The 18,795-nt window shown below is 53.8% G+C and overlaps 2 protein-coding genes across 2 annotated transcripts; both read left to right on the forward strand.

Moving 5' to 3' along the window:
* Positions 1-379: 379 nt before the first annotated feature.
* On the forward strand, positions 380-4,312 carry NOTO (notochord homeobox; the record flags this gene model as incomplete). Its single annotated transcript, XM_080814461.1, has 3 exons — positions 380-755; positions 1,955-2,169; positions 4,154-4,312. 3 exons carry the CDS (start codon positions 380-382, stop codon positions 4,310-4,312), a joined length of 750 nt encoding a protein of 249 aa, XP_080670587.1.
* A 2,205-nt stretch (positions 4,313-6,517) lies between these two features.
* Positions 6,518-18,539, forward strand: SMYD5 (SMYD family member 5). Its single transcript, XM_080813527.1, has 13 exons — positions 6,518-6,629; positions 10,530-10,638; positions 11,426-11,565; positions 11,998-12,119; positions 12,493-12,562; positions 13,154-13,258; positions 14,074-14,136; positions 14,355-14,425; positions 14,739-14,845; positions 15,230-15,286; positions 16,136-16,230; positions 16,872-16,942; positions 17,041-18,539. The coding sequence occupies exons 1-13, from the start codon at positions 6,534-6,536 to the stop codon at positions 17,186-17,188; spliced, it is 1,254 nt and encodes a 417-aa protein (XP_080669653.1). The 5' UTR covers positions 6,518-6,533; the 3' UTR covers positions 17,189-18,539.
* The last annotated feature ends 256 nt before the right edge of the window (positions 18,540-18,795 follow it).

An 18,795-nucleotide genomic window follows, 5' to 3' on the forward strand; every position in this document is an offset into this window, starting at 1 on the left:
CAGAGGTCGGGTAACTCGCCCAGGATCACCAGCGAGCCACAGCGAGCTCAGGGTCCTTTCCCGACCACACCAGGGTGGGCATTTTCCAACGCGGAGGGAGGGAGGGAGTGCCCACCTTGACTTGGCGCGCGCGGACTCCGAAGGGTCAGGCCCCGCAAGGCGCCGGAGGCCCGGCTTGGGCGGCTGGAGGAAAAGGCCGGCCCCCCGCCCCGCCCCGCCCCGCCCCGCCAAATTTAAGAGCCCTCGCCCCGTGCGGTGGGCCGTTACTGACCGACGAGTCTCCCCCACTGTGGGGTGCTCCCCCTCGCCTCTCGCACTCCGCACGGCTGCCCATAGGCCCTGGCTCTGCTCCCTGGGCCCGTCCGGCGGGGGCCGCGCCATGCCCAGGCCGGTGCCGCGAGGCCGCCGGCCGCCCACTCCCCCCGGCGCTCGGGACCAGTCCCCGCTCTCTGGCGATGCCCCTGCGCCCCAGCGCTGCCCGGCCGGCCCAGGCACACTCCGCGGTCCCGGGCGCCTCGAGTCGTCCTTCTCCGTCGAAGCCATCCTGGCCAGGCCAGCCCGCCGCGCGCCCGCCGCCTTCCCGCCGGCCGTTCCGCCCTGCGCGGCCGCGACGCTCGGCACCGCTCCCTCCCGGGTTCCCGCGACGTGGCTGCCCACCTACCTGGGCGTGGGTCTCCACCAGCCGTGCCCCCAACCGCCGGGGCCGGGGCTCCGCGTGCCTCACTTCTGCTGCCTGCAGGGCCTCGGCGTCACAGGTACGAGGTGCCCCGGCGAAGCGACCTGGGAACTGGGCGGGGCGGTTGGAGTGCTGCAGCTGCGTCAGCAGGCACAGGATAGAGAAGTCCCTGAGTTTGAGGACCGCGCACGGCCGGAGTGGGAAGGGGCCCTATGACCCTTGATCTTGCCGTGGAATCCGAGGCCAGAGAGAGGGACTGGCCTCCAGGTGGCCGCCGCGCACGCTCGCTGCTGAGTGGGCAGGAGGTGTGTGTGAGCGCGGGGGCAGAGGGGGAAGTGCGGGTGAGTCCCACGCGGCCTCGGAAGACCCGGCCAGGGCCACAGCGTCCCCCCAGAAGGGGTTTATAGAGTTTCTCGCCCCCTCCAAACCCCCTGCGAGAACACTTGATAGCGCCAGAGCACCTCTCTTCCCAAAGGAACGGCCCTTTCTTAGCTGGGAGAAGCGGCTGCTGCGGTGGTGAGGTCCAGCGAGGAGCTGACCAATGCCCAGACCCCCGTGCCGCCCCCCACAGCTCCCGTCCGCGGAGCTTAGGCTCCACACTTAAGTGCTCCACACTCAAGTACATATGCATAGAGCGCTTTTAGAAGGGGCACCTCTGGCTGTGGGGCTGATGTCTTACATCCCAGTGAGAATGTAAATGTTGACCTAACATTCTCCTCTAACGTTAACAGCCACCTCCAGGAGCTTTCGCCGTTTTTGGCAATCTGATTCATGCTTCCCCATCTCCCCTTGAGGAAAACAGGAGCAAAGTTAGTACTTGTCAACCCATGCCAAGATGGATGTAACCATCTGAGTGGGTGCCCACTCCCTGGGAGCTCTCCGTTCTGCTTTTCCACCCCACCCCCCTCTAGGCTCTCAAAACCCATCCAAATTCATGCCACGGCAGGGGAATGACCTGCACGCAGGGCTCCAAAGCAATTTGCCCTAACTTCCTCAGATAGCTGAGCTCTGAATTGCAGTTTACTGCTTTATATTACAGTGATCTCATTTTCAAGTTAGTTTTTGCATAGTTACTACATTGATACAGTTCAAACTTCAAAATGTTTACTAAGTTAGAGGGAGAAGAGTTTCCCTTAACATTCCTGTCCCCCAGTCACCTGGTTAACCCCACCCCACAAGCAGCCAATGATTCCAAGTCTCTTTATTCTTCCAGAGGTATTTTATGCATATTTTGTGTGTGTGTGTGTGTGTGTACACGTGTGTACATAGGCTCTTTAGGCTTAGAGCTGACTCACTGCTCAGGCCTCTGGGGTACCCCAGACTGGGCTCCAACAGAGGAACTCCAGGACGCTGAGAGACCTCAAAAGAGGGTTCGGACTATGTTTAACTTGAAGCAGCTGGAAGAGTTGGAGAATGTGTTTACAAAGCAGCACAATCTTGTGGGGAAGAAGAGAGCTCAGCTGGCAGCCCAGCTCAACCTTACCGAGAACCAGGTAGGAGCAGGGACTCCTGCAAGCCCAGGGCTGTACCTGGGGGTGGGCACTGGGTGAGGTTCTGGGGAAGACCTGGCCTTCTTCCTCTCTGCCAGGCTACTGGGGGAGACAGGCCCTAATCATTGGTACACTCCCTACATGAATGAGGAAAATAGTCCCATAGGAAAACACATTACGGGAACAACACCCATTAATCTAGATATTAACCTTGAACTTTATGTTTCCACGTTAAAAAAGGCGCTGACAGTGAAATTAAGTATGTTCAAGGGACTAAATATTTAAAATAAGAATAACCATTCACTTGACCTCCACATCCCCCTCCAGCTACTACACCGTTTTTCTGCTTTTTTCATAGGCAGACTTGCCAAGAACTTGTGACAGTCTCTCTACGTCCTCACTTCCCATTTACGTAACTCATTCCAATAAGAATTTTCCCCTCCCATTCCATCAGAACTTCTCCTCAAGGTCTCTCCATGTTGTCAAATTCAGCAGCTGTTTCCCTTTCCTCATCTTACTCCCCACTTAATACAACTGACTGCTCCTTCTCTTACTGACACACATACTTCTCTTGGCTTCTGGACACCGCATTCTTGGTTTTCCAAGTCTCTAGCCACTTCTCTGTCACCTCTGTAGGGTACTCTTCTCTTTGTGACCTCATATTTGCCCTCCCTCCCCCACCCCTGCTGATCTCATTTAATCCCATGGTTTTAAATACCATCTATAAGCTAACAACTCCCAGGTTTGTATCTTCACCCATCTCTTTGTTTTCTCACTTGTACATCGACCTACCTTCTTGAGGTCTCCATTTAGATGTCTTCTAGGACAGGCATTGCAAACTTAAGTCTAAACCTCAATTCTTGACTTTATTTCTCTCCAGATCTGTTCCTCTCTCTACTCATGGCCCCACCATCCATCCAGTTGCTCAAAATATCAAGTCCTCTTAGATTCCCCCTCTCCTGCTTCATCAGCAAGCCTTGTCACCTGTACCTCCAAAATACAGCTGGGATCGCTTTACTTTTCTCCATTGCCCCTAGTTCATCCTGGTCCCGGCTCTTTTTGGATTATCACAGTAGCCTGCCAGCTGTGTCTCTGCCTCTCCTTTCATCCATTCTTCACAAAGCAGCCAGATATGCAATTCACTTGAGCAAACAGGACTATGTCACATCCCACTTAAAAGCCTCGAAGCTGGGGCACCTGAGTGGCTGGCTCAGTGGGTTAAGCCTCTGCTTTCAACTCAGGTCATGATCTCAGGGTCCTGGGATCAAGCCCTGCATTGGGTTCTCTGCTCAGCAGGGAGCCTGCTTCCCTGCTCCCTCTCTGCCTGCTGCTCTGCCTACTTGTGATCTCTCTCTCTGTGTCAAATGAATAAAAATAAAATCTTTTTAAAAAAAAAAAAAGCCTTAAAACTGATATTCCTTACCCACAGCCTCCATGGTATTAGGTGATCTGGCCCCTGCTGACTTCTCCCACTGTCTCTCTCTTCACTTCCCCATCTCTCACTCCCAGATCCTTCAGCCATGCTCTCCTCCTTTCTGGTCCTCAAACACCCCAAGCTTTCCTACAGGTCGTCTCCTGATCCAGCCTGCTTTTCTCTGTCCTCATTAAACTGGCCTCTTATCCTTTGAGCCTCAGCTTAAGTGCTGGTTCCTCAGGGAGGTTCAAACCCCCATTTGTTTGTTTTTGTTTCCATGTTTGTTGTTTCTCTCTGGACTGTGAGTTCCATGAGGTCGGGGACTATACCTCTATTGCTCACCATGTATCACCATCACCTAGGATGGTGCCTAGCACATAATAGGAGCTCAATAAATATTTGTTGGATAAACAAATGGTGCCTAAAATTACAGGGAAGGGTGTTTTATAGGAAATGCTCCCGTTAGAAGGAAGAGCGAATGTGGGCCCAGAGAGCAGTGGGCACCATGGAATGGGGGGAACCATGGGAACTGCTGGTCACATTCTAATCTCTGACAATTGCCTCTGATTATAGGTGAGGGTCTGGTTCCAAAACCGCAGGGTCAAGTATCAGAAGCAGCAAAGGCTGAAGCTGCCCTTTGTGTCTGCCATGGCTGCCTCCCAAGACGAACCCTCCAGCAGCTCTGACAACAGCATCCAGAGAGAAGACCCTGAGTCAGGAATGGACAGCTGAGGACTGGGACAGAAGCTCAACCTAGGCTGTCTGGGCTAGTTTTTCTTGGGGGCACTCACTGGAACCACTGAGCCTTTTTTCTTCATCTGTATAATGGGTGCATTGACAACTTCATCCTCCCAGCACTGACAGGATGTCTGTAAAGTTGTTACAGGGTGCCAGGCCCAAGCAAGTGTGTGGGGCAATGTGTGGGGCAATGTGTGGTGTTTACACCAGCACTGACCTCTCCAGAGATTAATCTTTTCCTGGTCTGGCTGTGGAGAAGGGGCCTCCTTGAATCAGTGTCTGGGCCTTAGAAGTCTCTTCCCCACCAGAGATGGTGGAGTTGAGAGCAAAGGTGAGGGAAAGGTAAATCATTTAGCCTACTTCCCTTCAAAGAGTTTCCCAAAGTTTTCTTGTTTTTGTCTGAACTGTCACCATTTTCAGGAGCTCAGCCCCAGCTCCCTGCTTAAGACCAGACATGCTACCCTGACCACCATCTTTTTCCCTCTAGCTACGCATCTTGCCCCCTCTCCATCATTACATAAAATAGAGCAATTTGGCTCTGCCTTTGCCAAGGCAGGCATTTTGTCACAAACTCTGCTGTATTTCCATGAGATGGTTATAATTTCTCCCCCTTCAAGACCCTAGCTCATGGTTCCATTTTCTTCCCAGGAAGCTGCTCAGTTTCTAAGAAGCATGCTGATAACCTGCTCTTGTTAGCCCAGTCACCAGCACAGAACGGATTTCTTTAGTGCTCTGCATTCCTGAGCAGAGGGTGTTGATAGAAAATCTAGAACGGCCTCTGGGTACTGAGGTGAGCTAGTGAAAGAGGCGTGCCCTGCCACCTAGTGGTGGGAGAAGGCATGGTCCCCACTGCTGTCTGCGGGAGAGAAGACCGGGAGCAGAGGTTGTCTTGGAAAAACCACATGCCTCCAACTGGCGGTAGACCATCCTCTCCTAGACACCAGGCCACAGGCTTGAGGGAGGCCAAGGTCCAGCTTCAAGAGCCCTTCTCCCTGTCTTTAGGGAAATCCTTCCTAATGCCGGACCCAAAGTCCACTCTGTTAATCAAAGGGATCCAGCTGCATCTGCCTCTTCCAGCACCTGCTTCTTCAATTGACTCATTTTAAAAATAAAATAAAAAAATAGGGCGCCTGGGTGGCTCAGTCGTTAAGCGTCTGCCTTCAGCTCAGGTCATGATCCCAGAGTCCTGGAATCGAGCCCCACATCAGGCTCCCTGCTCATCGGGAGAACTGCGCCTCCCTATCCCACTTCCCTTGCTTGTGTTCCCTCTCTCGCTGTGTCTCTCTCTGTCAAATGAATAAATAAAATCTTAAAAAATATAGATTATTAAAAAAAAAGTTAACCTATTCAGCAGTTACTGGGCTCTACCCAATCCCTGATGTCACCATGATTCCATAACAGATGCAAACAATGTCCTTTTTCAAGGAGCACAGCATCCATTGGAGGACAAGGAAACAAGGCAAAGAAACAGTGGTCAGCCTTGGCTGTGGGGACAGATGCTATAAGTCCATGGCTTCAGGCTTTTGGGGTCCTGAATGAAAGAACAGGCCCCTCTCCTGTTCCCAAGACAATCTGCATATGCATACTCCTGCATACAATTTCAGGGGTCCTCAGACCGGAGGTGCACCGTGTACCACCTTCCAACACCCCTAGGCTGCAAGGTGTCTATGCCCCTGAAGGGGCTGAGAGAAGCACAAGTCCAGCTTGAAGGCCCAAGGAAAGGGGAATTCTTGCACCCGAGCGAGTAGGATGGACACGTGCCGTAAGCTAGTCCCTCCTTTCAGGTAGATCAGAGAGGGTAGAGGTCGGCTGACTGCTGCCCACCCCCGCTCCCGGCTGGGTCTAAAGAGCGCTTGACTCAAAACGGGCCAATGGGTGGACAGAGACAACAGGGCACATAAAAATGAACTGGACACAGATACATCAAAATTATACACACACCCATAGGCTAGGATACACAGGTACGTACGAAGACACAGACGAAAACCCGCACAGATGTATAACACAAAGGCAGACCCAGCTACATCCAGCCACCGAACCAATCGACCTAAACACGTAGTTTAAAGGGATCTAAATCCGTACTCGCTAGAGCGTAGACCCGAGGGCCTCGGACACACACACCGGGGGCGGGGCCGGAGAGGGGCGGGGCCGGAGAGGGGCGGGGCCTCCCAGGTCGAGGCGAGGTCAAGGGTCATAAGGCGGAGGCGCGCCCAAGATGGCGGCCTCCATGTGCGACGTGTTCTCTTTCTGCGTGGGCGTGGCGGGTAGGGCCCGGGTCGCCGTGGAAGTCCGCTTCGTAAGCACCGCTAAGGTGAGGCCAAGGCGGACCCTCCGGGAGCCCCCTACCCTGTCCGACCTTGGAGACAGCCCCACGGGATCCCAGGCCCGGAGCAGAAGCTCCTCTGCCGCTCGGACTCTGCGGCTCTGTCCCTACTCGCGGCCCGGGGGCTCCCTGTCTGTCCCCGCGCGCAGGCTTCCGGGGAGGTCACGCGGTGGACCCGGGGCTCCGAAGTCTCCGTGCGCGCGCGCCCCCTTCCCGCGGGACCCGGTGCGCCAGCCCGGGGCTCTGCTCCTGTAGCTCCGGGCGGGGCCGAGGCGGGTGGCGCCGGGCTTTTCCGGCCAGGTTAGGGGGGGACTTTGCTGCTGAGCCCCAGGTACGGTGGGCGGGGATATGCTGAGCAGAGGGAACTTAGGTATAAAAAAGCATGGGTCCTCAGGGAACTTTCTGAGTGAGATTTGGAAATGGGTGTGGAGGGAGGCCAGGACCCTTCACGAAAGGCCTCGCAATGCTAAGGAATTTGGAAACTGAGCTCGAAACCCGTGGCCCGTTTGAAGCGTTTCGACAGAGAAATGCCATGATTTTGTTATGTTATTGTGTTTCAAAAGTTACTTGTAGAAAAATGAGAAAAATGCATGTGAGGAAAGAGAAGGCAAAAATCTCTCATAATCCTATGCTTGTGCAAATATGTGGATATTAAAACTACAATTTTTGAAATCGCTTTTTGATGCAGTAGTAAATCAACATCAATAAACCTGTTTCTAAATAGGTCAACCAACTACTTATTTATGGACTTTTATATTTTATTTTATTTTTCATCCTGAGGTCCGAAGTCTTGGAGCTCAATTTCTGTGCACACATCCTTTTGTTCTCCCTAGCAGAGTATTTTCTTTCCGAGTTAACGTTGCCATATGATATGTGCAAAATGGTATCGCTTTGTTTTCATTTACATTTCTTTGTTTACTGAGGAGGTTGAATAATTTATCATGTGTAATGGTTGTGTGTATCCCCAGTCCCTGCCCAAGATGTCAGCCTTCTCTAGTCATCTACCTTCTGCTCTTCAGAGCCTAACCTTCCATTGACTTTTTCCCACTCCAGATGCATCTGGAGCGTTCCTCTCCTTCCGTGATAAAGCAGCTCCCCTATGTCCTTGACCTCCTCAGCTGCTCACATCTCTGTCTGCACACAGGCCTCTGGTGTTCTTAATCAGCTCATAGTTTGATGGTGTCCAGGTTCCATCACTCCTAGCACACGGAGATAGTCACCTTCCCCTTCACTGCACTGCCTATCTCTCATCCCCTCCTCTCTTCCGTTCTTCCTCTCACATCATCACATCAGCCGCTCTACTTGCCCAGTTGTCCTGGCCTGGCCTTCTATCAAACCCCACCTCTGGAAAAATGAGCTGGCCAGCCTCTCCATGCCCACATCTGATCTGCAGCTGGAGAAAATCACATACACACTTAGACATGGTGACAAGATAGATTATCCCAGGCTTTTTGCATCTGTACTCATCAAGTGAGATTGCTTGTGAGGTTTTTTTCTTTGTGCTCTCTTCCTCCGGTTACTGCATCAGAGTTATGCTTGTTTTTTGGTAAAATGGAGATGCTTTCCATTTTTTCTCTGTTACTTAGTAGTTTAAATAGCATGAGAATTACTTATTCTTTGGCTTGAGAGAGGTGGCTCATGAACCATATGGACTAGGGGCCTCACATGGGGGTTGTTTTTTTACTATTTTCTCTGTTGCTTCTCTGGATATTGGCAGGAGGGAGCTTTCAAAAATTTAGCAACTACTCTGCCAGGGACAGGACCAATCAGAACATGATAGTGTCTGACCAAAGAGGATGGATGCCAACCAGAATGCCATACAGGTGCAGGTCAGCAGATATCGGCACTGCTGCTTTGTCTAGGCTTTCTTCCTTTTTTTTTTTTTTGTTTGTTTTTTAAGATTTTATTTATTTGTCAGAGAAAGAGCTCAAGCAGGGGGAGCGTGAGGCAGAGGTAGCATTAGGCAGAGTGGGGAGCAGGCTGCCCCCCCAAGCAAGGAGCTCCATGTGGGACCCTGGGATCATGACCCGAGCCAAAGGCAGATACCCAAACAACTGAGCCACCCAGGTGTCCCTAGGCTTTCTTCCTTTTGAATTCGGTTCTGGTAATTTCTATGTTCCTAGAAAATTACCCATGTAGTAAAGCTTTTAAAATTTACAGTCTTTTTCCTAAAACTTACTTTTCAAATTGGAGCCATCTTTGCAAGTTTCTGGCTCTCTCATTCAAGTTCACTTCTCTCCAAGCCTCTTGGCAATATTAATGAAAGCTGCTTTTCTTGAAACACTGTTTTATGTTTGGGGGATGAGTGGTTTCATAAAGAAACCAGCTCTGATTCTTTTCCCATTGTTTTGATTACTAAATGCTTTCTGCATTTGGGCCTTCAGAAAGAGAGAGAAAGGCATCCTTATTTACCCAGTGTTGAGATTTGAGATTGTCAGCGATAATGTGGGTCTGTGTTCATCTCCCTTTGTCCCATAGAGGAAGACCATCTTTTCATTTTGCTAGATTGGGTCCGGCCCTGAAAGGCTTGAAGGTGGGGTTCCAAGAAGACAACCAAGGATGCATCAACTGCTTTAGCCAGAGGTTTCATGCTAGCTGTCCCACTCTGCTGTTAGAGCTACCCAAGATGTTCAGGGTTGTGATCTGTAGCTCAGGGGTGCTCAGGGCCATCCTGGTCTACACACCCCTGCTTCTCTGAGTTTGGGAGGTGCTGCTTTCTAGCCACAGTGCCAGCGCTAGAAGGAAACGGGGAGCTACTTGAGAGGCCACATGATGGGACGATTTACTGCTGTATCAGTCGGTCAGTTCCTGCCTTCCTCTTCCTTTCCTCCTTCCCTTCTCTCTCTCTCTCTCTCCCCCTTTCTTTCTTTCTTCCTTTCTCTTTTGGTGACAGTTCAGTGCAGTTCAGGGCGGCACCCTTCTTCTCTAAGTGAACGGTGGGAGTAAGTGCCCCACAGGGCCAGTAACTGCCTGGGTCCCAAAGCCGTCTCCTGTGTCCCTCTGCACCTCCTTCATGTCTTATGTGATGTGCACAGTGCTTTAGACCAGAGCTCTTCAGATTTTAACATGCACACTAATCACCGGGGCATCTTGTTAAAATGCATATTCTCCTTCAGCAAGTCTGTTGGAGGGGGTTGAGATTCTGCATTTCTAACAGTCTCCCAGATGACGCCCATACTGCCCATCTGTCACATCACTTTGAGTAGTAAGGAGCTAAAGCTCATAAGGTACGTTCACCTGGGCTGAGGTGCGTCATGGAAACTACCTGGTAGGTACTACGATAATACTTTTCATATACGAAACAGATGCAAAGAAATGAAGCAGTTGGCTCCAAGGTCACAGCAGGTGGTATTAGGGCTCGGAATCATCATTCCTTTCAGTATAACACTTGAGAACTGGTTGGGTCCTGTGAGTGCCCCATGGACCAGAGAAATGCAGCATATTCTCCCCCAAACTAGGGTTCCCTCTTCTGTGGCATAGGAGTCCTCTGCAGCTCTGAGCAGCAGCATCACTGCCAGGGTCCTGGTGGGCCACATGGGTGACACCAAGAAGATTGTCCTGTCATTACCAGCTCCTGGTACAGGAGCCTCAGTGCGCCTCCGGCCATTCCAAAAATTCTCCTCCTCTGGCTGACATGGTGGCTCCCTCCCCATCCTAGTCCTGCTCTGACCAGGCTGAAAGAAGTGAGACTGAAAGTAGGTCAGAGCTGCATTTCCAGAGGAGGTGGTTATGGAGGGTGCTGACCATGCTCTGTGAACCCTCCCAAGGCAAAAAGGCCTCTCCTGAGAGGGGGGTGTGTGAGAGGTGATGCTGGGCAGCCCTCCAGGAACCCTGGGAGCTAGGTCTTCTCTCTCCCTATGATCATCCTATTCCTTCTCTCCCTGGTAGGGTAAGGGGCTGTTTGCCACACAGCTGATCCGGAAGGGGGAGACCATCTTTGTAGAACGGCCTCTGGTGGCCGCACAGTTTCTCTGGAATGCACTTTATCGCTACCGAGGTGAGCACATCTCGTCCACTCCTGGTGGCTGCTGGGCCCAGCTGCCATTGTGCATGGAAGACAGCTACGTTACCTGATGTCTCTGGGACTTCAGGCGTCTGGAGAGAAGTTCATCTTCCCTTGGAGAGCCGTGCCTGAGAACCATGCTTCTCTCTAGCTTCAGGGCATTTGGGACTGGGGGTGAGCGGTAGAGGGGCTCTTCCAGCCTGCTCCCTGTTTGGGGTGGGGAGGACTGTTGCTCAGGTGGAACTCAGTCTGAGCCAGAGTATAAGGGCCTGGGTGTCATGCTGAAGGTCTCTGTACTGACGTGCCACCCTGCACCAAGAGGAGGCCACAGGCCCTTTGGTCAAAACAGGTGGAGTTAGGCGTCAGAAGCAGGTAGGATGCCCTTAGCTTTTCCAGCCACGTGCTTTCTTTACACTTTTCTTAGGCTAGAGACAAACATGAAAGGAGGGTCAGCTGGCTGCCAAATGTGGGGAAAGCACAGTCTGGGGGATAGGAGGGAAGCTCCACAGATTAAGTCTCATTGGGAAGGGCAGAGTGCCTGACAGGAGGGGTGGGACTCCAGAGAGGGAAGAAAACCAGTCTGCCCTGGAATGCATGTGAAAGCATTCACTCATTCTGTTCTTTAACACAGTCATTCGTTCACTTACTTCCCAAATGTTTGTTGAGCACCTGCCATGTGCCAGCCACTATTGTTAGCCCTAGGGATACTGCTGTGAACAAGACAGAACATGGCCCCTGGTCTAAACACTCTCACTTTGTCCTGTGTGGCTCTCTTCCTCAGCCTGTGACCACTGCCTTCGGGCACTGGAGAAGGCGGAGGAGAATGCTCAGAGGCTAACTGGGAAGCCAGGCCAGGTTCTGCCTCACCCCGAGCTGTGTGCCGTGCGCAAGGACCTCCACCAGAACTGTCCACACTGTCAGGTAAGCAGCCCTCAGGAGTGCACCTGGAAGGGGGGTGGGGGAGAGGTCTTAGCTGCAGTCCTCTCCGAGGAGACAGGAATGACAACAGACCTGCTGAGGGCCCCAGCAAGCCATGATGGAGGGGAAGATCGTCAGAAGGCTCCATTCCTGTTCCAGTTTTGTCCTCCCTGTCCCAGTCCCACCATCTAGAAAATAGGTCTGCTGGGAACTTGCCCTCTTCCCAGCAGCCTAGCAGGGGCTCTTCCCTCTGTCTGAAAGCTCCCTCCTTCCCATTGTTTTACAAGCCTGGGTGCCCCTCTCACATGCCCCTGAGCTGCTGCTCAGGCTGATCCGAGAAGGGATGCAGTTAGCGGAGGCGAGCAGCACAGAGGGCCGTCTGTGCCTCACCCTATGGCCAGATCCTGGGGTGCTGATGTTGCCCCACTCCACCAGGTGATGTACTGCAGTGCAGAATGTCGGCTGGCGGCTGCTGAGCAGTACCATCAGGTCCTGTGCCCGGGGCCCTCCCAGGATGACCCCCTGCACCCTCTCAATAAGCTGCAGGAGGCCTGGAGGTAGGTAGCACTTCATCTTTTCTCCCCTTTATCTTCCCTCTCTGCCTGTCTGCCTGAGATGAGCAGATGTAGTCATCTTTCTTAAACTTACCATCCCCCAGGTTTTTCCTCCATCTCAGGGTTAAACTGAGGTCACATCACCTTCCATGTGAGCTGCCAGTCCCACTGTCCTCAGCATTTTACACATTCCCAGGAAGAGCCCCATGGTGCCCATAGGGATGTGAAGTCCTGCCCACATCCTTGCCAGTGACTTCCTCTCTTTGGTTATAAATGGAGTCGGCAGGAAGGATTCTCTGTGGCAGTCAGCCTGGACTTCCCTGCACGCAGCTACTGCGGAGGGAATTTCAGGCCATGTCCTTTTCTTTCTCCCCAGGAGTGTTCACTACCCCCCTGAGACGGCAAGCATCATGTTAATGGCCCGGATGGTGGCCACAGTGAAGCAGGTGAGCCCGCCCAACACTCCCAGGGCAGCCAGTTCTGATCTCGTTTGCCTCTTGGCCTCAGTCACCGCCCCCCCCCCCAACCTCGAGACCCTGCCTTGGATGCAGAGCTCCCCCTGGGCTGCGGAAACATCAGGAGCAGCTACCCGTAGTTCTGGCAAGAGACTCTGATCTGGTAGAGGGTGTCCTGTGCGGCAGCAGGCCACACACTCAGCTTCCAAGGGCCACTTCCTCAAGATCGTGCCTCACGTGTCAAGCGAGAGGAGCCACTCCAACCCCTTCTATTAACACTGAAGCTTCTCAGCCTCATCATCCTGTTTCTCCAAGTGGTGTTGAACCGGCTAGCCTGGCCCAGCTGGGGAGATGGTTGGGTGTGGGTGTGGCAGGGAGGAAGTCCCCAGGCCGAGAAGGGTCTACAGAGAACCTCCTGTGTGCTGGTGTTTCCCTAATGGCAGGGGCCTCAGAGTCACAGTCTACCCTCCCACCTGGGCACAAGCAGCAGCAAGGAGGCAGGCGTCCCGGAGTCCACATGTGCACATGCATGCACGCACAGGCATAGTGAACGTGACTCTGAAGTATATTTGTTCACTGCAGGCCAAGGATAAAGATCGTTGGATCAGGCTCTTCTCCCAGTTCTGTAATAAAACAGCCAATGAGGAGGAGGAAATTGTCCACAAACTCCTGGGGGATAAATTCAAGGTCAGTCTTCTCCTGAGATCCCCCCACCCCCAACAGCTTTGGATGGTTCTGAGGCTGTGTGATGGGAGCTCCACATTTGGTCCCTTCCCAGCCCCAGGAAGAGGTTAGAGCCTGGGGCCAAAAATCTATTCAGAGGGCCTATATTCCTGCTACTATTTAACCTTGTGACCTAACACAGACCAAGAGTTGAGAAGTGGGGTGATGACAGAGGAAGGAGGGGTTGGGTGCCCTGACAAAGTAAGGCAGAATCTCAGGATAGCAGTGGGCAAGTCAGTTATAATGGAAAACAGAGGGTTGGGGGTCCACAGAGTGAGGGAGCAGCGTGAAACAGGAGGATTTTAGCTGCCGATGTGCTGAGTACTTATTCGCACCCAAAGATTACACATTCTCACTGAGGACAGTCAACTTCCATGCAGGAGCTGCCTAAAGGTACAGGCAGGGTTTAAAGGAGCTAGGGTGGCCTCCGTTCATTCTGAGGAGAGGAGATAGGGAGTCAGGCTGGTCCAGAGACTAGGTCAGGGAGCCTGGAAGATGGCAGTGAGGACAGACCTTCCAAGCCACGTTGCCTCAGCCCTCCTGGTACAATCGCTGTAGGGTAGGGAGAAATTTGGGGTTCGCCCCCCTGAGTTGGAACAATCCACCAGCCTGCCAAAGTTCTTTACAAATAAAGACTCTGTGGGCTCCCTTTGCCTTTAGGGAAAGCTCTTCCACGAGCTGACCTTTTTTCCTTCCCTCTCCTGGTCTTCTGGGGCCTGTCTGGGTGCTCATGGCAAATCTCCAGGGATGTACATATCTCCCTGCTTCCCCCAAACCAGGGCCAGCTGGAACTTCTACGGAGACTCTTCACGGAGGCCCTCTATGAGGAGGCACTCAGCCAGGTGAGCGGGGGCGGCGGGGGGGACCAGTGGCCCTTTACTCATTCCAGCTCTCCAGGAGCAACCCAGTCAGCACCTCCTACTCGGAGAGCTAAGCCAGAGCTGACCTGGTATGAAGTTGGGATGGGACTGACTCACAGAAGACTTCCTGAACGGAGAGTTGTGTCAGGAAGAAAAGCGAGTGGCTGTAACCTGAGCATTCATTTTTCTTCTCCCCACAGTGGTTTACACCAGATGGATTCCGGTCTCTCTTTGCTCTTGTTGGGACCAATGGCCAAGGAATTGGGACCAGGTTAGGAGAGAACATTCCAAAGCTATTGAACTTGTCCCTTAGGGCTGGGGTGGGAGATTGACAGAGGAAGGTAGCACACCTCCTTTCAGGATTAGGATGCGGTAAGGTATGATTCTGTGGCCAGAGAGCGGGACTGGAGACAGTGGTGGGAGTCGGAAGACTGAGGTGTTAGAATTTTCTCTTGGGAGCCTTGGTCTTTCGGGGAAGATGGGCCCCTGCCCTGGAGAAGGAAGTGGGCTTAACTTGCCTAGAGGTGGAGAGCCCTGTGAGCTGGGCCTGCTCCTCTCCAACCGTGGATGCCTGGGACCCCCAGCTCCCTGAGCCAGTGGGTCCATGCCTGTGATGCTCTGGAGCTGAAGCCTCAGGACCGAGAGCAGCTGGACGCCTTCATTGACCAGCTGTACAAGGACATCGAGGCAGGTTGGTGAGATGGAGCCTTGGTCTCACCTAACCTCAGATGCCCCCCAGTCAGACACACAGCCTTCCCCTGAGGGAGTTCTGACCGAATGGTTGGCGAAGATAACCCCTGTGTGCCTATGGGAAGCTTCAGATCCATCCATAGGACACATAGATAAGCCATGACTCTGAGATCCATACAGAGGCTGGATGCTGGGGGTGGGGGGTGCCGGACAAGTAAGGTGATACCGTTTACAGAAAAAGCTCGTGCCTCCAAGAAGCAAGTTCAGATGAACTGGTAGTGGCCAGGTGGTAAGACAGTGGAGCCAGTGCCTGTCCTTACAAGCCTAGTTTCTTTTCCCCCCAGTAAAATGGGTAGAATAACATCTGCATATTACTGTCTTACAGCCACTGGCGAGTTTCTTAACTGTGAAGGATCTGGCCTCTTTGTGCTTCAGAGCTGCTGTGAGTCCCGGCATTGAGGAGGGGTGGCCCCGATAGGCTGGTGGAGAGGAGTCTGAGAGCAGGATTAGGTCTGAGTTTCCTTGGGGATTCTCCTGGGTCTTTTCATTCCATCATTTTCTCATTCATTCATATGCTGGACTTAATATATGTGTATATATAAAACCTTCCAGTGGGCCAGGCCCTATGCTAAGGCCGGACGCAAGAGTTCTGATTCTTGCGAACAGAAGCCTTGGTTTCGCACCGCCACTGCCATGCTGGGTTTGGGAGGGGAGTGTTGTGAGAGCCTGGGAGGTCCTCGGGCTCCTGGGAGGGAACTCAGGCTGGAAGCCGAGGCTCAATAGCCCCTGACAGAGGGGCAAAGCCAGCTCACACAATTGTCTTTTCCAGATCTCAGCCTCTCCCCCTGGGTTTCCTCACTGTGAGCCCCCCTCCCAGGCCGTGGGGCCACTCTGCCCCCGAAACTAGGCTTGCAGAGGGCCTGGCTCAGCTGTTCCCAGACGCCCAGTAGCGGACAGGACTGAGTTAAGTGGTCCGGCCTGAGTGGGTGTTCCTTTCACAGCCCCGTCCCTCCCTCTGCAGGATACTGGAAACAATTGAGAATCAAGCTGCCCAGTGCTGAGGACAGCAGGGGCTGCGATGGCAGGTGGAAGGGGGTGTGAAGTGGGAGTGCATTTGTGCCTGTGCTCTGGGATCTTCAGGAAAGAGCACTGGACAGGGAGTTGGGAAACTTGGGTGTCAAGACCTGCACAGCTGTAGAAGCGATGAGAGAACAAGGAAGGATGGGAGCTCTGCCACAGGCTGTTATTTTTGTTAGTCAGCAGTCCTTATGACTTGCCTCTCATGACCCAGGTAACCACAGCTGTGTCCCCAATGCAGAGACCTCCTTCCCAGAAAACAACTTCCTTTTGCATGTCACTGCCTTGGAGGATATCAAGCCAGGAGAGGTGAGGGGGCTGGGAGCTGTGGGGCAGGGGGGCAGTGGGCCTTGCAAGTTTCCCCTTGGTACTGGGAGCAACAGTGGCTAGAGCCCAAGTTCAGGCTGTTTGATTGAGTCTCCACATGCCCCAGGGCGGGAGTCTTTTTACCCATGATTATGCTCTAACCCCACCCTACCCCCCCATTCTTTAAAAAATAACCAGAAGGCCTCAGAGCAGTGACTGAGACATAACTAGATGCCCAGCTTCTTCCTAGCCACTTTTGATCAACAAATGCACAGCTTCTAAGAAAGCCAGAAATGACTCTTCGTGGCTTGGGCTGTGGGGATATGTGTGCGCTTGGGGGTTGTTAGCACAGTGCACGGAGCCTGGCTGAGTCTTCTTCCAGAGCAGGTGGCACTGTGTCAAGATAACCTCTGACCGCAGCCACAGACCATGGCCACTGAGTGCCCATAGCCATGGCCCGAGGCTAACCACAGTCCCCTCTCCGTCTCAGACACAAGTTAGCTGAGCCTTTTGCCAGTCTGCTGAGGGCACGGGAAAATGGAGGCAAACCTCGATCCAGGGAGGTGGGCCAGTGGTTGGGGAGGCCCCAAGCCCATCTAAGAGAGAGCACAGCCGTCCGACCCCTCCTCTTTTCTGCCCTCCAGGAAATCTGTATCAGCTACTTAGACTGCTGTCAGCGGGAGCGCAGCCGCCACAGCCGCCACAAGATCCTCAGGTGCCAGCCGGGGATGCGGCGGGTGGCCGGGCTCCAGGAGGCTCTGGCCTGGTGGCCGCCTGACTGCACCCTCACCACCCTCCCCCCATCCCCTGCAGAGAGAACTATCTGTTTGTCTGTTCCTGCCCCAAATGCCTGGCAGAGGCTGATGAACCCAATGTGACCTCGGAGGAGGAGGAAGAGGAAGAGGAGGAGGAAGGAGAGCCAGAAGATGCGGAGCTAGGCGATGAGATGACTGATGTGTGACGTCACCCTGCCTGGAAGGGGCCCTACCCCAGACCCTGCAGGAAAAGGGGGCCTCCCCCGACAGGGGAGGCTTGCAAGGAGCTCCCCACTCCCCTTGCCTGCTATCTTCCCGCCCCACCCCCTACCCTTTCCAGCTCTGTTTCTGCCAGAGGGTAGGACAGAGGCCGGACCCTAGGCCCTAGGCACTCACCTCCCACCAGACCTCATGCCCTGGACACTGCTGCTGAGGGGCTCAGGCTCTGCGCTGTCACTGAGCCTCTCAGAACTGCCCCCGCACAACACACACACACACACTCTCCAGGTGTAGCAGCTGCAGCCAAGGTCAGGCCCTAACAGTGTCTTGCCCCCGGCCCCACTTACCTGTCCACCTGAGGCTTCACCCCTTTCAACCTGCTACAGAGGGGGTAACAAAGTGGCCATCTGAGGACGGCCTGACTGCACTGAAGTGACAGGAGAGGGGGTGAGCTGCCTCTACCTTCTTCCCCACCTCCCATTGTTACAGCTGCTAAGGTAACTGCCTCCTGCTAGCACTGCTGGGAGAGGCAGGAAGGAGCAGCCTGGCCTCCAGAGCATCTCCCCTGAGGCTTTGTGCCCTGGACACTGGACCAAGGGGATACTTCCTTCTGCCCACCTCCTCACGTCCTTATTTGGACTTCTGGGGGAGTGGAGATTAACCCCTTCCCCAGACTCCAGAATCTCTGTACCTCGTGCCTTGCTTCTCAGGCCCTGGCACAGTGGCTGGCCACATGGGGTATGCAAGAGGCCTCTGCCTCCCTCAGGAGGGGCATGTGGGGGATCATCACCCCTTCCTCACACTCTTTCCCACTGAGGACTCCAGCAGCTTGGCTGACACTGGGGCATGACAGGCCTGCGCTCCTTAATTTTGGATGCCCAAAAGGCTTCCCTGGGACCAGTTTAACATGGGTCAGTGAGGGGCTCTCCTGGCCTCAGTCTCCATCTTTGGGGGCTCCAGAGAGGAACACTGAAGTCTTCCAGAAACCTAGAGGAGCTGGGCTAGATATTTTGACTTAAGCCCTGTCTGTGTCACCCTCCCACCTCCCCCCAGTTAGCACCACCCCTCACTCTTGGGTTGGATGCTATGAGAATTATAGCCCATGACTTGCGATTTCTTTGCCTGCCTACCTTCCTGGCGGGCCTGCCACCACCCCTGCGGAGGGATCTCTGAGAGGGCAGGTGCCCACCCCATAGGCTGTCCTAGATCATGAGTCAGGTGGTGCCCCACCTGTGTGGCCTCTTGGGCTCTAACTCCTTCACAGCAGCTAGCACCCCCTCCCGCCCCCACCTGCCCACGGTTCCCAATAAAGTGTGAGTGGTGACAGGCCTTTGCAGGAATGCTTTGTGGAGAATGACTTGACAAGCTGCCTGGGGCCCACAGCAGTCATCGAGGTGGTGCAGAGGCATGCAGTGTAGACCAGGTGATGGCAGAGAGGGGAGCCGCAGCTCCTCAGTTTGGGCTCCTCTCTGCACTCTCCGCCCATGCTCTGCTGTGCAAGTTTCCAAATGCCAATAGCCCAGGTCTTCTGTGGTCTAGTGTGGATCCCCAGGACCAGGTTATCACAGGAGTCTTCTCAGGGGACTGACCTATG

Source organism: Martes martes (genome assembly GCF_963455335.1).
Source record: "Martes martes genome assembly, chromosome: 9".
In the NCBI taxonomy this organism is placed as follows: Eukaryota; Metazoa; Chordata; class Mammalia; order Carnivora; family Mustelidae; genus Martes; species Martes martes.

Excerpts from the sequence above, each read along its gene's own strand:
- SMYD5 (XM_080813527.1), top strand. The coding sequence starts at position 6,534 with ATGGCGGCCTCCATGTGCGACGTGTTCTCTTTCTGCGTGGGCGTGGCG. Across the intron at positions 15,287-16,135 it reads CTTTGTGCTTCAGAGCTGCT|GTAACCACAGCTGTGTCCCC; the intron begins GTGAGTCCCGGC and ends CTCATGACCCAG. Across the intron at positions 16,231-16,871 it reads AGGATATCAAGCCAGGAGAG|GAAATCTGTATCAGCTACTT; the intron begins GTGAGGGGGCTG and ends TCTGCCCTCCAG.